Here is a 19,722-nt window from a genome sequence, read left to right on the forward strand (position 1 = left end):
CTGGTCTCCAAGAACACAGCCTGGTGCCTTGGTAACCCTCACCACTTGAGAGGTAAAATGAGGTCCTTTTTCGTTTTCTTTTGAGGAGTATCCTTCCAGATCAGCTGTTCTCAACCTTGTCTGCTCATTGAAATCACCTGGGGGCTTTCAAAGTCCTGGTGCTTGTGCCCGCCCCCAGGGATGCTGATTTAACGAGTCAGGGGTGTGGCCTGACACTGAGATTCTGACGCACTTGGTGTTTGCAGCCAGAGCTGAGAAGCACTGTTCTAGACTTTAAAATGAGGTTTAAGCAATTAGCCAAGGACACAGAAGCTTGTGAACCGTGAGGAGCCACCTGGGACGGGAGCTGTAGGCTGCTTTGAGCGGGGCACGCAGCAGCCACTGATGTCTCTGGATGGGGTGCTGCTGCATCTGTGCAGACGGCTGAGTTCAGGTAATGGCATTTTCCTTCTCCCCGTGTTTTTCAAAATGAAAATTCCTCCAGGTACTGTTCTGGAAGGAAGCCGCCCCCCACCCCCACCCCAACCATCTGTGTGCGTTGCTTTGGAAAATGTATGCCAACGCAGACCTCTTCTAGGTCCTCTCCCCGGTCTCATCATTCCCCCCCTCGGCCTCCTCACTTTGTGCTGAACACACTGGTCTTTAGGTTCCTTGAATAGCTAGGCTGTTGGTCCCACAGGACTTGGCCTGGGCTGTGTTTTGCTTTCATGGAATGTTCTCGCCCCAACCCTCTACACTTTCTGCACCCCTGCGCCCTCTCATCCCATCCTGCCTGGCTTGACTTGAAGGTGTTTCTTGGGGAGGCCTCCTCCTGCCTAGGTTACTTTGTATCACACAGGTTTAGTTCCTGATGATGTCGAAGTGTTTCATGATTCTCTGGTTAACTTATTTATCTACTTGTATATCATCTAATCCTTTAGGCTGTGAGCCTCATCAAGGGGAGACCATGTGTTATCTAGTTACTGCTGCACCTCAGATTTTAGCCTCATCAAGGGGAGACCATGTGTTATCTAGTTACTGCTGCACCTCAGATTTTAGCACAGTCCTCACCCATACCTTGTATTTAATAGATTTTTGTTGAATCGATGTGTTAGTCAAAGAGGTGTTTGTGCTTGTGAAAATTCACTATTTGCTACATGTAAGATGCATGCATTTAGATATGTAAATTATATCAACATAAAACTAAAGTGAACATAATTATTCAATTCTTTGTTTTGTATACCTATTTCTGGGCCCAAAACTGCACTTTTTTGAGGGAGAGGTTAATTAGGTTTGTTTATTTATTTATTTAATTTATTTTTAGAGGAGATACTGGGGATTGAACCCAGGGCCTCTTGCATGCTAAGCGTGTGCTCTAGCACTTGAGCTATACCCTCCCCCCTAAAACTGCACTCTTTTGATCACTGTAACTTTACAGTAGGTTTGCTACCTACAAAATAAGTCCACCTTTTTTCTTTCAAAAATTTCTTGCGCATGTTTGCTCACAGGTGAATTTTAGGATCAGTTTTTCAAATTCATTAGAAAAATTGTGATTTTTATTGGAATTATGCCATATTTTTAGTTTATTTTTGAAGTGATTATATTTCTACAATATTGACACTTTCCATCTAGTTAACATGGTTCATTTATTCTGGAACTTTCAATTAAGTTTGGTATTCTTTAGGTAGGCCTTTAACATTTTGGGGTATATTATGTATATATGATGTGTATTACATAATTACGGTTTCTGTTGCTATTACAAAGGAAATATTTATCCCATTACATTCTCTAATCATTACTGGTATCTAAAAAGGCTTTTCTCTGTTTAAAAAAAGAAGAAAGTACAGTTTAGGTTAAGTAAAGAGCATATGGGAGTCAGTTTTGTTAGAATTTTGTAAGTGGTTTCTAAAAAGCATTTAAAATTTTTTAAGATATAAACTGGTGTATATAAAATGCATGTTATTTGTATGTGTGGGTTTGTGGTGGCTGTATAATAAAATTAAAAGCCACATATTTTAAGAAATTTCAAAAGAGTTACAAAATGTTCATATTTCATGGATTTTCAGTATTTTATACTTAATTTCTAAAGTTTTCGTTGGCTTTAAAAATTTTTAAACCAAATAGTATTTTAAAAAAATTTACAATAATATATGCTCATTGTAGTAAATTTGGAACCTAGTATAACTACACAAAATTCAGGAATCATTTATTATCCAGTCATCTGTACATAACTTAATATTTTGGTGAAAGACTTTCCAGTCTTCTATACATAAATATAAATATACATATACATATACATATACATATAATTACATTCTTATAGAAATACCACATTTGTGGTATTTTAGAGTATTTCAATTAATGATATACTTTTACATGAATTTTAGTGGCTGCGTATTATTAGGTGTATGTATATTACATCATATTATGGAGAAATAAAGTTAAGGGCAAAAGCTGCAGCTTTGATGTAACGTCTAAATGCTATCAGACCACTTGTAATTCTTGGAAGGAGTGATTGAGTAAATTATTCAAGTTTACTTTTCATATTCTGACATTTTCCAAAGTGTTATTTGGGAAAATTGGTGGAGGTGGTATTTTAAAAATCTACTGAGTTGTGTTACAATGTATTACATATGCGCCATAGTTTAATTTTCCCTTGTCTTTGAGCAGTGATGAGCCTGCTCCTGGTATTTTGCAGGATAAATTCCTAAAGTTACAGAAGGAGGTGTCCGTACATGTTTTTAAAAGTTTTAGAAGGTTTTGCTAAATAGGTATCTAAACAATTCTGTTACAGTTTATTATTCTAGCTTTGGATGAGAGCACCTGTCTAGATTGTTCTTCAGAAAACAAAATTGGTCAAGATGACTGTTTTTAAAAAAGAAAAGATTAGTAAGTTAGTAACTGTGTGATACTATTTTATTTCACTGTGTTTTCGATCTTCATCTATATGAAATGAGTATTATACTAACTGTGTTTTTAGGGTTGCTCTGAAGATTCTCTCCATACAATGCTTAGAACAGTATAGAGTACCCATTCTGTATATCTTAGCTATTGTTGCAAGTGCTTAAAAACCTTATTGTCCACCAAAATGAGCTCAACTTGGTATTTATTACATATATTTTCAAGCATGTTGTGGAACAGGGAACAATTAATGATTAGATGGTAATTTTCATTTTTAAGGAAGTTGGAGGGAAGAATATATTTTTTAAAGTAAATTTCTTTTACATTAATTATGGAATCTTTCCATATGTTAGTATGATATTTATAGAGATTAAGACACTACAAAGTGGTTGAAAGGTTTCTCTTTAAATTGCATCCTCACTTGATGTTAATAACGAAGTGTTGTTCAAAATCATTTTATGAAAGAGTAAAGTTTGTTTTTATATTTAGTAGTATTGCTTACTAAAAAAGGTGAACGTAAAACCAAAAGTTGCAACTTTGATGTAACATCTGAATATTAGACCACTTAAAATTCTAGGAAGAAATAATTGCATGAATTAGCTTGCTTTTCATATTCAGGATTTCTTTAAAACTCCGTTCAGAAAAATTGATGGAGGTAATTTTAAAAAGTATATTGAAATTAATTTAAAACATATATTTATATTATTGTTGAAGAGAACCAGAGTCAGATAATAGTTAAAGCAGTAAAATTGAATTTTATTCAGAAACTATTGCACTAGGGGAACAAAAACCTGAGTATAGAACTTACTCAGTTTTGAATACAACAAGGAAAATTGGGGATTTATAGCCAAGGAGCAAGGTCAGAGTGAGGAGGGGGTTCAGTGTATGGGAAATTAATAGGAGGAAATATCTAGGGAGAGAGGGATTCTGGTTAAACAGACTTTAGTGGGACTCTTGCTGAAGGCAGGCCAGGCTGATTAGCTGTCAGCTGGAGGACGGTGGAAAAATGAGGAATTTGATCAGATAGGAGGGCGGCCAGATATTGAGGATAGGGGATTCTCCCTAAACTGATTTAGGATTCTGGCTGAAGCTCCGAGGTGTAGGTCGGACAAAGACAGAGGGCCTAGCTAAGATGACAGTTCAGAGGAACCTGACTAAAGTTTGGTAAAGGAGAGAGTCTTTGTCAGTATAAACAAAAAGTACAGTTGAACTACTGTTAAATTCATTTCTCTTTCTGTGGCAGTTTGCATATATTTATGTCCCATTTTTTGTTTTTTATCCTTTCTGTTTTTTGTAGTGAATTTATTTTTAGCTACAAATGAGTGGAATAGTAGGGTTTACAAGTCAAATCCATTTAAAAATCAGGTAGTTGCCTTTTTAAGCAGTTTATAAAGCTTGCCCTTACCTGTAAGGATTAGACTCTGACTCCTCGTGGTTCACAAAGTCTTTAGTAGTCCAAAACCTGCTTACCATTGACACTGCTTACTTAGTATTTTTATTACATGTCCCTCCTAGAAATGACTTAATCGTATTGCTTTACCAAATAACTCAGGGTCTTAAATGAACCATGTTCTTTCAGCATCCATTCTTACACTTATCTTTCAAAATTCCTTCTGTGTGGCATCTCCCTTTGCCCTTAATCCTTCTCTATCTTGCTTATCAGTAATCATTAATGAAGACCAAGCTTAAATGTCAACATCTTCCTGGTACTTCCAGGTATTTCTGGGCACAATTATGTACTGCCAGTAGTATCCTGTATATATCGCTAAACTACAGTTCGAATTACTTGAAAAAGTCCTTAAAACATTCCCAAAGGACACACAAAAGGCATGAACAAGCGGAAGAGCATATTTGCTAAAATGGGAAGACTCAACATCATAAAGTTTTAATAACTTAACATTTCTTTAGGTTATTTTATAAATTTAATGAAACCCCAGGAAAATACTAATTAACCGTTTTTCTTTTTGTGGGGAAAAAAATAGAGCAAGCTAACTATTAAGGAAAAGTGAGGCAAAGTAAACAAGTAAAAATATCCAAGAAGGCTCTGTAAAGAGCTATGAGAGGTGACTTACTACCAAATACTAACATTATTACCAAATGTCATTAATTTAAAAGATGTAGTGTTGACACATGAAGAGATAGGCTGACCGGGGAAAAAGAAAAGAAAGTCCGGAAACATACAAAATTCCATATAAGACTTTAGTATAATATAAAGGATGAATCTCAAATCACCAGGGAAAAGTCAAACTATTCAATAAATGGTGTTGGGATAATAGAGGATTCATCAGAAAGAAAAGTTGAAGCATCAAGAAATTTAACATATCGATCAATTAAATGGGTAGTGAAGTGGAGGTGGGGAATGGAAGAAACCATAAAAGTACTAGAGAGTAACACAGATAATTCTTCTGTAACCTTGGAGTGTATAAGAATTTTCTAACTGTAGTTTAGAATCTGAAACCATTAAAGAGGAATAAAGACTAATTTTTTTTATTACATTAAAAAAGATAAAAACCTTTGTGACCAAAAACCGAACAATACCATAAGCAAAATCAAAAGGCAAATGACAAATTTGAACCAGGACAAAGGACCAGAGCAAAGATAACATTTCTAAAATACAAAGTGCTCCTAAAAAAAGATAGGAAAAGACAGCCTAATAAAAAAATGGATGAAAGTCATGACCAAAAACCTGTAGAAAACTAAGTAAAAAATACTTTAGATTTATGAAAAGATGTTCAACCTACTCATTGTAAGCGACTGCAAATTAAAGCTATTCTGAGATAGTTCTCCAAGATATATTAAGTGACAGAAGGAAGTGTGGAACAGAGTGTATAGTGGATATTAGTGAGTTAAATAAGTGGGAAAATGAGAATTCATATGTGTGTTTATATGCACAAAAATACCCTGGAATTAATGGCTGATTGCTTGGTTGTTGAGGAATTGTGCAGGTGAGGACCGGGTGTGAGGGGGACTTTACACTATATACTATTTTATATGTAAGTCATGTGACGTGTAGGGGAGGAGAAGCTTTGCCTTTACCCTCTTAAGGTCCCTGACTGCAACTGAAATTTAAGCTGACCAAGAGTGATTATCAGGAGGAAAGTATATGATTTTATTTAATGTAAGTTTTATGTACATGGGAGCCTTCATAAGGTAATGAAGACCCAAAGAAACATTTAAGTTTGAGGTTTTTTTTTTAATTTTAAGTTTGATGAAGAGTGGAAATTCAAGAAAAACCTGGTCAGACAAAGGGTTTGAACTAAGGGTAGTAAACTGGGGGAGAGACAGCATAGCCTGTTCATTCAGATTCTTCTCAGCATCCCTGTGTCTTTTGAGATAAGGACGCTCTTTTTGTTTGGGTGTAAGGAAGGCACCTCTGATTATAAGGGGTGAAATTACAGGGCCATCCTAGAACCTGCTGTTTCTATGATCTGCTTCAGGGGAGGGCGGCGAGGTCAGAGAGTCTTTCCTGCACCTACTGTTTCTCAGATTCCTTCATCTTAAAATAATCAGTATGCCAATGTGCCGTATTTTGGGGTAGTGTGTTCTGGACTCCCATCAAAATATACTACCTATTCAAGAATGTTTTTAAGCTTATTACGCAAATGTATAGTGCTTGTTGTATATATATGACTTGTTTTCTTCATGGGATTTGTTTCTCTTTGTTATTGAACTTATAATGCTGTTTTCATAACTAATTCTTTTAGGCAGTTTTGTTAGGATGGCCTAGGCTTTATGCTTGATACACCTCCACTCAAGTTTTATTAGGGTAGTATGTAAGAGCGTAGGTTTGACCAGTGTTCAGATTTGTAACTAGGGTGCTTTGTATAAAGTAGATCACTGAATATGTATACACTTACAAATATTTACAATTTGATTTTAACTATTGTATCTTTTACCTTACACTATTATTGTTGCAAGCTGTTGTATCCGAGTCTCGATAAAACATGTCCTGTTATGTGGTGGTGGTCATGTTGAGCTGTGCTTGTTGATACCACATATGGGAAGATTCAGCTATTTTAAAAGAAAAATGTCTTATTTATCAAATGTGAAAGGTTGGTAACCTCTAAGAGTTAGAAGTTAGCATATCATATTCAGCTAGATTTCCAAAGGAAAATAGCATACAATGAAAAAGGTGCATTTGCTTAAAAAAGAAAGCCAGTTCCTAAACATTGCCTAACATTTAAAACAGTCTAAATGTTATAGATTAATTTTTTAAAATACATGGATTAATGATGTTGGTGTCTTGCAATATTGCATTCATCTTTTATCTCCTAATTAGTAAATTTGAGCCAATTAAGTTGAAAGTAATAGCTAAAGAAATGTTGTAGTTATTAGCTCATGAATATCTTTAACTAGTAGTTTATAGAGTGTTTTCCAAACATTACAAACAGCTATAGATTAGCTATCAAATGATTGTGAAGATTAATGAGTAGTCTTTTAGCTGAGTAATTTAGAACAATATCTGGTAATTAATTAAGAATTATCAGTCACAAATACCTTTAGGAAAACAATATCAAAAAAAGATAACAACAATGATAATTACTCTGTTGTCATTTAGCTTTTAGACTATTGGAGTACATTAAAAGGAAGTTTAAAAATCAACTTCAAAAACTTAACAGCACTTTTAATATTCATACTTACAAAAAAAAAGTAAGCAAATTGGGTTGTTTAGGAAAGACAAAGCACTGTTTAGTACAGATTTGACTACAAATCTGCTTATCACAAAAGAAAATATATTCCTGGCACACTGATAATGTACTTTATGAAACTGTACATTACTTTCAGTTGAAATGTGTATTATCTAAACCATCTTCTTGTGCTTGAAAATTTAACATTAAATACTAGCTTTTAATTGTCTTTTCAAATGGCCAATTGAAAGTTTGTCTGCTGATTATGAATATAGTTAGAATGTGAAAAAGAAATATGTTCCACAGATTTACACTTCACGCTTAGAATGAACGGTCTCATCAAATGTTTGAAAGACCATGACGACATGTTGTAAATTAAGTGAATACTGGTAAGAGCATCATGTAAACAAATCTTTAAGAGGGAATTTGGGACAGCAAATATATATATTTTCTGATGGCCTTGACGGAGATATGGAAACCCAAGAGAACTTCCTCAAGTTGTTTATAAACCAGCAGGAAAGGCTAGTTCTATATAATTGACTATATGCTATAGCTAAAATAAGGTATAAAAGTTTTGTTTCTCTGATGTAGCTATGTTAGTAACCTTGATGAAAGCATTAAGATAAAAATATGAGTGATATTTTTCAGTACTTTTATCATTTTACGGTTTTTTCTCCTTAAGATTGTGTCCTATTACCAAGTAATTTAAAAATATTAGTATTTAGATATAACATGTAGATCAGATACTAAGATTTCAAAATGTTTATTAAGTCCCTGTTGTACACCATTTTAGGATGATGATTGACATTCATCTTAAATATATATTGGGCAAAGATAGTCATAGGATTTTGAAATTTTACTGTTTTAACATCCTGAATGAGTTTTATAATGGCAATAATGTGGGTTCTAACTCTTTAGTCTCAAGTCTGCTTGATGTACTCTCTAAAACAGTGCTCTTTAGTATGGGAACATACTTGGCTTTGGAATGGATTACAGTGTTTTTGCTAATAACTTTCTTTGTGCTAGTTATATTAGTAGATCTGGAGGTGGAGTGGCAGTCCGCCTCCACCCCACATTAGGAATGTCACTGTTGGTCTTATTATAAGATGAAAATTTATCCTTACTCTACTAATTATCCAGTGTCTTAGTTTTTTTCTTATTTGAATTTATTTTTAATTTCACTCAAAAATTTTATATTTTATTTACATTCCACCACTTCAGACTTTGTTCATTTTTACTTACATGTTTTTCTGGATATTTGCAATGGTTCTGTTTGTCTCTATAACTTGGTACTTTGTGATGCTGGCTCAGAATATACTTAGGTTATTAAAACATTTGTGATTATTTTCACCTAATGCCTCAGTTCCAGCTTTCATTATTTAAATGTAATTGATTTAGACTTATTCCCGCGTCTGTGATCATACTGACTTACTCTGAATAGCTGTTTTTGATGTTCATTTGTCTGAATTGTTTATATTTCGTAAGAATAGAAAACTTCTCTTTTTTTTAGGTGGGCCTGTCTTATTAATATCACTGATCTGTATTTGCCCAAGAAATTTTGACTGAAAGAATGTTACTTTGTTATATAGGGCAATTTGCTAGATGCATATCTGTCTTAATAGCATAATTTTTGGTAGATCTTTCTATGGGTAGCACAATGCCCGGCATGCTACAGCTGATCAGTGCATTTTTGTTGAGTGAATAAATGGGGAATTAATCAGTTAAAATAAAGAACTCAGTTTAAAGAAGGTATTGGCCTTCTGGGTATAAAAGAAATTGATTAATTTTGTTAAGGTTACTGTGCCATTTTACTCTTTGGTGTTGAGTACATGCACTGCATTTTGAAATGAGTTCCCAAATATTTGCAGTTAGGAAAAATGTTTATTTCCTAAATATTTTTATTTTCAGTTATACTGCATTATGGCAAGAATGTATTGTGTATGTCATGAGGAAAGGGTAGTTAATAGTTAATAATTTTGTTTACCTTTTACCCACGTGCATATGCACCTGTGATCCGAAAAGCCCTGTGGATCTTCTTTTGTTATTATCTCCTACCATCCTGTTATATATACTAGGGCTCAATGAAGGTTTCTTGAGTAAAGATTCAGTGTGTTATATATGTTGTAATAATACAGGTTACAGGAGCAAACAGTTCTAGCACTGATAAGCTGTAATTATGCCTATACCTTCTGCTGGTGTTACCCTTTTTTTTTTTTTTTTGAAAGGTGTTCCCATTGAAACACTGGTGGCAGTCACATAATTGTGACTATAGTAATTCTCGATGGGATAAGAAAACTGTAAACCTTTTGACGTTAATAATCACAGCACTCTCTTTTATACTTTTCCTTTTAATTAATGTTTTCCTTTTAGTTGGGTTACAGGCTAAGCGTGATGTGGACATGTTCACAGTGCTGAATTCATAGTAGTCTCTCATATATAACATACAAGTGGAATGAATGGATGTATGGATGGATGAACTGGAACTTTCACATCATTTGTGATCAGTTCAATTTTGAAAATTATGGTTGACCTTTGGGGAAGGATTGGACCGTTCTTTTTAATTGCTAAAAGAATTTGAATTCTATAGCTTAGTAAGAAAAAGATTTAGTAGCTTTTATATGGAGCTACTGTTATATGTAACATATATAATATATAAGTATATAATATGCATAATATATAAAGTGAACATAATTGATATTTTTTATCTCTGCTGAGGATAAATCATGGGGAAATGGGTTTTTATCTCATTTGAAACAATGTATTACATAGTGCACAAAGCACTTCCCAAGGATACATACTTAGATCCTAGTAAAATTATAGAGGTCAGTAGAATAGTGTATTCTTTTCCTATATTATATATCTTTAAAAATAGGCTAAATAGTTATGTTCTTGTTGTTGTTTAATGGCATGCCACCTGTTAGCATTAAGATTAGCTATAATTTTTTAAGTATTTAGATTTTAGTTATTGACTTATGTTTTATTTATCATTTTATGTGATAAAGATACAGGAAAATTATCTTGTTGCATTATATAAACCATGTATTTGAAAAATTAAATATTTTTATTTTATGTTCTATATGCTCTGTTCATTTGTTGGAGCATATTTTGACTGCTTGTATGTTTTTCATTTAGGTCACTTTTGAAATACACAAAGAAAACCTTGCCAATATATTTAGGGAACACCGGGGACAAATTAATGAAGAAATAGGACAGTGTTCTTCAAGTCCAGTTCAAGCAGTCTCTGGCATGAGCAGGAGTGTTAATGTTTCAGTAGGACCCCAGCAGTCAGATACAAAGGATTCTCCCTTGTCTTCTCATATCACCGGAAATGGTGATGAAAAGTCAAGTGTTGAGAAGACAAGTTCAGTAGAGTCTGCATCCAGCGTTGAACTGCAAACTTATAATACATCTCATGAAGAAAGGAAAACTGGGCAAGAAAATGAGGAGCTACTGGATGAAGTCCCTTTAGAAGAAACACTGACAAATGAAACAGTTAATACAGGTGATTTAGAAGTATCTTCTGACATAATAGAAGCTGCGACTGTTTCCTCTAATTCTTTTAAAACAACTGACAAAGATACAATGACTGTCAGTGAAGTAACTGCTTCCATAAGTTCTCCTTCAGAAGAGGATGCTTCAGAGGTGCCAGAATTACTGGATAAGTTAATAGTAGAGGAAGAAGATGATGACGATTATGTAGAACTGAAGGTAGAAAGTAGCCCTACTGAGGAAGCCAGTCTGCCCACAGAGCTCCAGGATAATCGTTTGTCTCCAGCTGCATCTGAAGCCAGTGAAAGACTTGATGTGTTTAATAATGACCACAAATTAATATTTCAAGAAGAAGAACCTGTAAGTAAGAAGCAAACTGACATTGACACTCAAGACCCTAAAGATTCTGGCATCTTGACAATGACAGCATCGGGGTCTTCAGCTACCTCACCAGGCACTACTGCTTCCCAGACAACTGACCAGTCAGACTTTGGTCAGATGCTGGAGGAAGGGGAGAAAACAGCTGACATTGCCGGAGAAACCAAACTAATTAGTGAGTCTCATGGTAACATACTCGAGTCTCCTACTACTTCTGAGCAGAGGATTGCTAAGTTGGATGTTTCCAGTGTTGCTACAGATACTGAGAGACTGGAATTGAAGGCTAGTGGAAACATGGAAGCATCTCAACCTCATCAACCTGTGCTTGAGGTGATTATATTTATTGTCTTCTTGAAATGTATTTGCTTTGATTTAAAATAGAACAAGTGTATATACTTACATTTTATTCTGTTTTGGAGTTGATTCATATCCTGTTTACAATTACATAAATGCAATGAATGTAAAGATATATGTATATATATATTCGCATCTTTAACACCTTTTTATAATTGAAGAATAGTTGATTTACAGTGTTTCAGATATACAGCAAAGTGATCCCGTTATACGTGGATATAAATATACTTCAGATTCTTTTCCATTATAGGTTGTTATAAGGTATTGAATATAGTTCCCTGTGTTCCCTGTTGTTTGCGTGTTTTATATGTAGTATTTGTATCTGCTAATCCCAAACTCCTAATTTATCCCTCCCCCCCAAAGATTCTGTTTCTTATCTTGAGCACAGACTTGACTTTTGTATGAGTTTGTTAAATGATAGCTTTCATTGTTATTTTCACAACAGTATCAAAAAGTTACTACTTTTCAAGTTTCAGCATTATCATATTTTTACCTTGTTAAGCAAACATTGGAAATACTTGCCTTTTACCCTTTATTTAATAACTCAGTCACAGTTATCACATTGGTTTTCCAGCAAAATCTAGGACTACCTTCCTGTAGAACCATCTGCTAGTGTATAACTTTATATACAAAGTATATGGTTTAAAGTTGTTGCATGGGGTCTGTTTACTTTTGTAAGAGGGGGGCACCTGTGTGAGACCCAGAGGTCCAGCTTTCTCCCTTGCTGGTGCCTCAGAGTGTTTATGACTCAGTGGCTGGTTGCATGTTGTCATTTCCCACTTCATTCAGCTCCAGTCGTTCTTCCTCCTTTCTTTTTCATTGGTTTATTCTTTATTCTGTTGTCTTTATTTTTTAGTTTTTCTTAATTCCAGCCAATTTATAATCTAGGTATGGCCTTTCTTTCATGCCAGTATTCAAAACCAAGAACTTAATAAAATGCTACATTACCTGGTGATAATACTAACATGGCTCCAAGCCAATCACTACTGAATTGTGGTAGTTCAGCATTTTTATAACTTTACTTTAAATGTTTTAATGTATTAATGTTATTACTCCTTGATAATTTTTCTCTAATTTGGTTTCTTAGTATCTATGGTTCCTTACTTAGTGTATGTGTATTAGTATTTGCTAGATGAATTGGGTAGAAGCTATACAATTATTTACTCATGCCTTCCGCTGAAGTTGAACTTGATTTTATTACTCTTTTAAATTGTTTCTGTTAGATGTCAAGGCAGCAGGAGCAGCCAGGGCAAGGAATTGCACCAGACACAGTTAATGGGCAAAGGAGGGATTCCAGATCTGCGTTTCGTATTCCTGAGTTCAAATGGTCTCCGATGCATCAGCGTTTGCTCACTGATCTCTTATTTTCAATAGAAACAGATATACAGATGTGGAGAAGGTTTGTCCATATATTTATTATGGTAGCTCTGTATAGATTTTAGTCTTTGTTTTCAAAGAAATTTATATATTTAACGTTTTGTAAGTAATTTCAGTCATTGGATTGAAAAATAGAGTATAAATTATTTCTATCATAGGGTTTTATTGAATAATTCTTTGTTATAAAAATGAACTACCGTATTTGGATTGCAAGAAGTTGAAAATCAATTATTTTTCTTTTAAGAAATTTGCTGAAAGTCTTCTGTAGCATATTTTATAGCATATAATATGCCCAAATGTAGGTTTACCAAATGGGTTTATTCCTAGAAATACTAAACAAAATTGGGATTTACTTAAAACATCTAATTTTCCAATGTATTTTTGGTAGAAAAAGTCTGTTTTTCAGATTATCCTTCATTGTATGATTTGTGATTAAAAAAAAAACCTAATTTGTTTATTGTTGTTTATATACTACTCTTATTTTGCTTAAAAATGCTTTATGACATTATCTAAGAAAGTGTTACTAAAAAATTCATTTTTAATAGTAACTTTAGCACTATTTACCTCTTAATTTTTGCTACATGACTTCTTAATTTTGTTCCTACATAAGGATAATTTAGTTCAACTTTTATATCAAGTGTAAGTTGAATCCTATTAATGGTTCAACACTGAGAAAGGGTGTGAATAGTAACTACTGATATGAATGGTCTACATCTTCTGAGGAAGTATACACCCCCCAAAATGCCTGCTGCATCATTATCTTTCCTCAGCTTTCAAGATGAAGCAAAAGCATCTTATCCTCCCTCCCCTGAAGTAGGCAAAGTGTGATTTCCTTTCTTTAGCTTTATCAGTAAACATCATTTATCTTTGGACAGCCATTCAACAAAGACAGTTATGGACTTCGTGAATAGCAGTGATAATGTCATCTTTGTACACAACACAATTCATCTCATCTCTCAAGTGATGGACAATATGGTCATGGCTTGTGGGGGTATACTGCCATTGCTTTCAGCTGCTACATCGGCTACAGTAAGGACTTTACTATATAAAATTGGTGTGAAAACATGACTTACGCATTTTTTATTGATTAAAACTTGAATGTGGTAGTTACTATGAATCATAGGTTCTATAATTCAAAAGCAACAGAATCTTTTACAATTACCTGAAAGGACCTTAGAATCTGTTCCAGGAATCAAAGGACTAAAAAGAATGTTGAATTCTTTGGGATGAGTCAGCTAGTGAGAAATATGATTGACAGTATTTCACCTGTACGCACGCCTCTTTTTTTAGATGAAATGATAATGAAATCACTCTACTGAACTAGATTTCTGAAAGCCTGGCTTTTTATAAAATTTAGAAATTTGGGGAATGTGTCTCATAAAATTGGATTTTTGTCAGAATATAGATGTAAATGTCAAACTTTATTCCTTACAGCATGAGCTGGAGAATATTGAACCTACTCAAGGCCTTTCAGTAGAAGCCTCTGTGACATTTTTGCAGAGACTAATCAGTCTTGTGGATGTGCTTATATTTGCAAGTTCTCTTGGCTTTACTGAAATTGAAGCTGAAAAAAATTTGTCATCTGGAGGAGTTTTGCGGCAGTGTCTCCGACTGGGTGAGCTGTTAAAATCCATTACTTAGGAATTAAAGTTTTTTCAGTAATCCAGACATATTAAATTGAATATTTTCTTTCTCCTGTTGGTGGGAAAATGTGTGCTAGGCAATTTGTCTTTTGCTACTTTTTAACCTCCAAAGAATGGAGAGCTTTTTCTGTACTATGCTATAGTAGTGGTTGTGAAGTTGCATAGAGGAGAAAGGACATTGTTTGAAAATTCTACTAAGTTGATTCTGGTTGGCATTACCTCCCCTGCCCCCTGCCCCATCTTTTTTTTGCTTTAAAGTAATGCTTCCCAAATTTTAAGATGATTCATACACATAAATGACCAGAGTGTCTTGTTAAAATGCTGATTAGATTATATGAGTCTGGGATGAGGCCTAAGATCGTCTCTCTCGCATGTCCCAGGTAACGTTGATGCTGCTTCTCTTACAAACACACTTGAGTAGCAAGGTTCTAAACTAGCATCATTCAAGATCAGCCTTTATTCACACATGTTATGATAATTTGTTGAAGCAGTTAATAAAATTATTAAATCTCTGTTCTTCTCCTGGAAGCAGTTCGTCCGTAGGTAAAAGTTGAAATAAATGAAATGAATTTTTAGTAGTATCTGAACTTTCTTCAGTGAAGCAAAATAATTTTTCTCTCTGCAGCAAATTTCCTTTAACTAATTGTAAATACTGAGACTTTGTTAATGATTTGCTTACTAAATTGAGAGAAGTACGTGTAGGGAGGGGGACCAAGAAATGGAAGCAAAATCTTTAGGTACTTTGGCCATAGGAAGACAGATCAGAAATAAGGCACCTATGAAAATATAATATCAGCAGTTGAAAATCTAATTAGTTAATGAAATATTTTCCCATATTTAGCAAGAATATCTGTTATATAAACAGATATGCTTGTACTTAGATTCTTTTGGTGCAATGATTATTTTCACTGAAAATGCTATTCAGAGTACTTAGGATACTCTAAAGAGCTTGGCATACTATTTTTAGAAACTTGTTTTAAAATTCTCACTGAGAGATTCAAATGGTGTGCACAACCAAACGAAAGCTGTTATTTATTGACTACAGTCATTTGTCATTATTGCTGATTTTCACAGTGAGCCTGCAACCATTTTCTTTCATTCAATTATTTTATTCAGTTGTATATTCTTCCTTTTATTCATGAGGGAATTTGAGATCAGAGAAGTTAGGAAACTTAGTGAAAATTCAAAAGCTATTAATCTGTCAAGTTGGAATTTAAATATAGTTTAACTAGTGTTCCCTACACTTTCTATTATAGAATACAGCCTTAAACTTTATATCAGTAATATACTTAAAATGTTTAGAATCCATTGCTTTTATATTTAGAATCCATTGCTTTTATGTATGCCATTTGTAAACCTTTCCGCTTTCCTACAAAGAGTACATTTTTAGAATCCAAATGTTTTGATCCTGAGGCTGAGGGTGAGAAGGTAGGATGGCAGCAGTAAGAGTAAGTTGTACTACTGAGAGTGATTGATATTTGGCCATCTGCTGTGGTTTTTGAGCTTGTAATGTGGATGCAAACCTTATTTTATACAACGTGTCACAAAAGTAGTAGAAAAATTATTTTCCTGGGCCTGATTCCAAATTTGACAGAGTTGTGTTCCATATTCTCTCTCCCTCCCCTTCTTTACTATGTTCCTTCCTTCCTTTTCTCCAGCTTCTGTTACTCTTTTGGCACCTGTCTGAACACTTTCCCTTTTCAATTCTGTGCCTGCTAAGCATATGATAGTCTGATGGTACTTAGAGTTCCCACTTAAGTTTGCTACTTTGTTCCTAATTTGCTCTCCCATTCTAGTTGAGTTCAGATACCTTCAGTGTTACCAATTTGTTTGGGAATTGAGATGATTGCATGATAGAAAGCAATTCATGATCAATTATGCATTACCTGTTTTGTCATTTAAAACTCAACAACTTGTAAGTAACCTGAGTTAACTGCCTGATTAGTGAGCTGTTTAGAGAGGTAATTGTGGACTGTATATTAATCACAGTCTCTTTTCTGTTGCCTATTTTTCAAATAGTTTTAATGAAAGCCAGTAAGAGGTAGACCCTATAAATAGTCCTTTTAATGCTATACCCCTATCATTCTCTGTTAGTAATGATAAACATTATAAGAAAAACTTGCAAGTTTCTAGTTTAACTATTTTACTTTAATGAAGGTAACAGACGGTTATTATCCTGGACTAGTTGATGGCAGTGTGATTTACTTTCTTTATTCTTACACCTTTTTTTCAATTCTCTTTTCCCCCTATCTTTTCCTCCTTAAAAGATCATTTCATGTAGCTTAGATGAGATCTGAGAAACAGTAGAGTGTTTATTAAGATTATTGAACTTGTTTTCTGTTAGCAGTGGACCCTAATAGGGTAGCTAACAAAGTCGCAAAACAAACAGGTGATAAAGTCCAGGGACATTTTAGGAATCTGCTGAAGGTAATCTGTTTCAAAGATGATCTTATGTAACTTGTATAGATGATTTTTATCAGTTCCATAATCTTAAATGCAATTTTTTTCTTGCCCAATTTTTTCCTTAAATTACAGTGTGTGCAGTGGCAGTAAGGAATTGTTTAGAGTGTCAGCAGCATTTACAGCTGAAAAGTAGAGGTGATACAGCTAAAGGCCAGAAAACAATACCCAGCCTGATTCCCATGGGGAGATCTGCAGCAAAGGTAAGCGTACAGAATAATTAATTCAAGTTTAAAAATTACTCTCTTATTTTATGATTAAGATCTTAAATATATTTGTCCATTTCAACATAAAGTTAAGTAAATCTGACAGAGGTCTTAAAATAATTATCTTAATCTGGGGACATAACCTTCAATGTTTGTGTTTAAATATACAGTAAGTAAAGATTTGCTTATACTTAATCTTGTCTGTTTTTCTTTTTTTTTTTATTGAGTTATAGTCAGTTTACAATGTTGTGTCAATTTCCAGCGTAGAGCACAATTTTTCAGTTATACATGAACATACATATATTCATTGTCGCATTCTTTTTCACTGTGAGCTACCGTAAGATCTTGTATATATTTCCCTATGCTATACAGTATAATCTTATTTAACTATTCTACACATACCTGTTGGTATCTACAAATTTCGAACTTCCAGTCTGTCCCTTCCCACCCTCCTCCCTCCTGGCAACCACAAGTTTGTCTATGTCTATGTCTATGTCTATGTCTATGAGTCTGTTTCTGTTTTGTATTTATGTTCATTTGTCTTTTTCTTTTTTCTTTTTTTTAAAGATTCCACATATGAGCGATCTCATATGGTATTTTTCTTTTTCTGGCTTACTTCACTTAGAATGACATTCTCAAGGGATATCCATGTTGCTGCAAATGGCGTTAAGTTGTCGCTTTTATGGCTGAATAGTATTCCATTGTATAAATATACCACATCTTTATCCAGTCATCTGTCGATGGACATTTAGGCTGTTACCATGTTTTGGCCATTGTAAATAGTGCTGCTATGAACATTGGGGTGCAGGTGTCTTTTTAAAGTAGGGTTCCTTCTGGTTATACGTTTTTCATGTTTACTTTCCTTGTGTCCATGTTACCTTGTCTTTCAGATATGTCAGTTTGTATTTCATGTACTTGGTGAGTCAGCACGCAGTTTCTTTTTTCCTTCATGACTGCTTTCTACACCCCCCCACCTCTATCTCGGCACCCAAAAAACTGAAGAGATAAAGAAGTAGGAAAATAAACTGAGGAAAACAGTGTTATAGCCTATGGAATACTGTGTTTATTTTTAAAAATGTCTTTGTAATGTACATATTTATTTTTTTTTTGCCTTAAATAGAGTCCACTGGACATTGTAACTGGTGGTATATCTCCAGTAAGAGATTTTGATAGGCTTCTGCAAGACATGGATATTAATCGGCTTAGAGCAGTTGTCTTCAGAGACATAGTAAGTTACTGTATTTCTTTTACAAAATATATCAGCTAATAGCATATTTCCTCATAGGCCCGAAGAGTGAACACTCATTGTGATATAAAATAGTCGAGTAGAGATAGGAAGGCCTAGATACAAGTTCTCTTGACAGTGATTTTAGAATTTTAGAATATCGGAAAGTATTAATTATATAATTGGAGCTAATATATCAGAGTAGTGATACTAAAAAGAATAACACATTATTACATAGTAAGCACTGTAAGTGTTTTATATGTTCTCATTAGTTCCAACAACGTCTTGAGTCGTGTACTTTTGTAATTCCCATTTTATAAATGAGGAATTAGAGGCACAGAGAGTGTGACTAACTTGTTCAAGCCAATGGAACTAGTAAATGATAGGATTCAGACCCAGCGATCTGTGCTCTGAAAGTTTTGTATGATATGAAAGTATATGATGAAATGTGTGGTGTTTTTAATTTTTTAAAGATGAAAAATAGTTTTATTTTAGCTAGTTCGATATATAATATGGCAGAGTCTGGTGCAGAAAATGTAACATCATTTAAGAAAGTATAAAGATGAGAATAAAAATCACTTGTGATCCTACTCGCTGGGATTTGGAGTATTCTCATTCATATTTATTGAACACTTGCTGTATGTTACGTTTTGGCTGCTCAATATTACATATAAGTTTTTTAAAAAATAAACTTTATAACTTCCATTTTAAATTTTCCCTCCTCTTTCTCCAGTGCTTTAGTCCTCTCTTGATTCTTCACTGTTTTATACATGTATACAATTTAATAGTAGTTACAGATAATAGTTATTAGCTATAGTTACCGTTATTGCACACTTACAGCATATTAAGCATAGAACTGGATGCTCTATATGTATTATCTCATTTAATTCACAGAATAATCCTATAAGAAAAAAGCACTATTAGCTTAAATAATCGCCTTAAGATCACACAAGTAGTAAGAGGTAGAAGTGGGTTAAGGACCTTGGGAATCTGATTCTTGGGGTTTCGATCTTAACCATTATGCTATACTGCCTCACTTGACCTCACTTTTTTGCTTTTTGGTAGCTATTATTGAGAATTAT

At 34.0% G+C, this 19,722-nt stretch overlaps 1 protein-coding gene across 4 annotated transcripts in view; it reads left to right on the plus strand.

Moving 5' to 3' along the window:
- The window catches only part of LRBA (LPS responsive beige-like anchor protein), a 623,871-nt gene that overhangs the window by 128,899 nt on the left and 475,250 nt on the right, over positions 1 to 19,722 (plus strand). For all 4 annotated transcript variants that reach the window (XM_072975847.1, XM_072975846.1, XM_072975849.1 and 1 more), the window contains 6 exons: positions 10,641 to 11,705; positions 12,953 to 13,128; positions 13,982 to 14,135; positions 14,541 to 14,721; positions 17,285 to 17,412; positions 18,536 to 18,643. In XM_072975847.1, the coding sequence (XP_072831948.1) occupies positions 10,641 to 11,705; positions 12,953 to 13,128; positions 13,982 to 14,135; positions 14,541 to 14,721; positions 17,285 to 17,412; positions 18,536 to 18,643 (1,812 nt within the window). The remainder of the gene's footprint in view (positions 1 to 10,640; positions 11,706 to 12,952; positions 13,129 to 13,981; positions 14,136 to 14,540; positions 14,722 to 17,284; positions 17,413 to 18,535; positions 18,644 to 19,722) is intronic.

Source organism: Vicugna pacos, chromosome 2, assembly GCF_048564905.1.
Source record: "Vicugna pacos chromosome 2, VicPac4, whole genome shotgun sequence".
NCBI classification, from domain to species: domain Eukaryota; kingdom Metazoa; phylum Chordata; class Mammalia; order Artiodactyla; family Camelidae; genus Vicugna; species Vicugna pacos.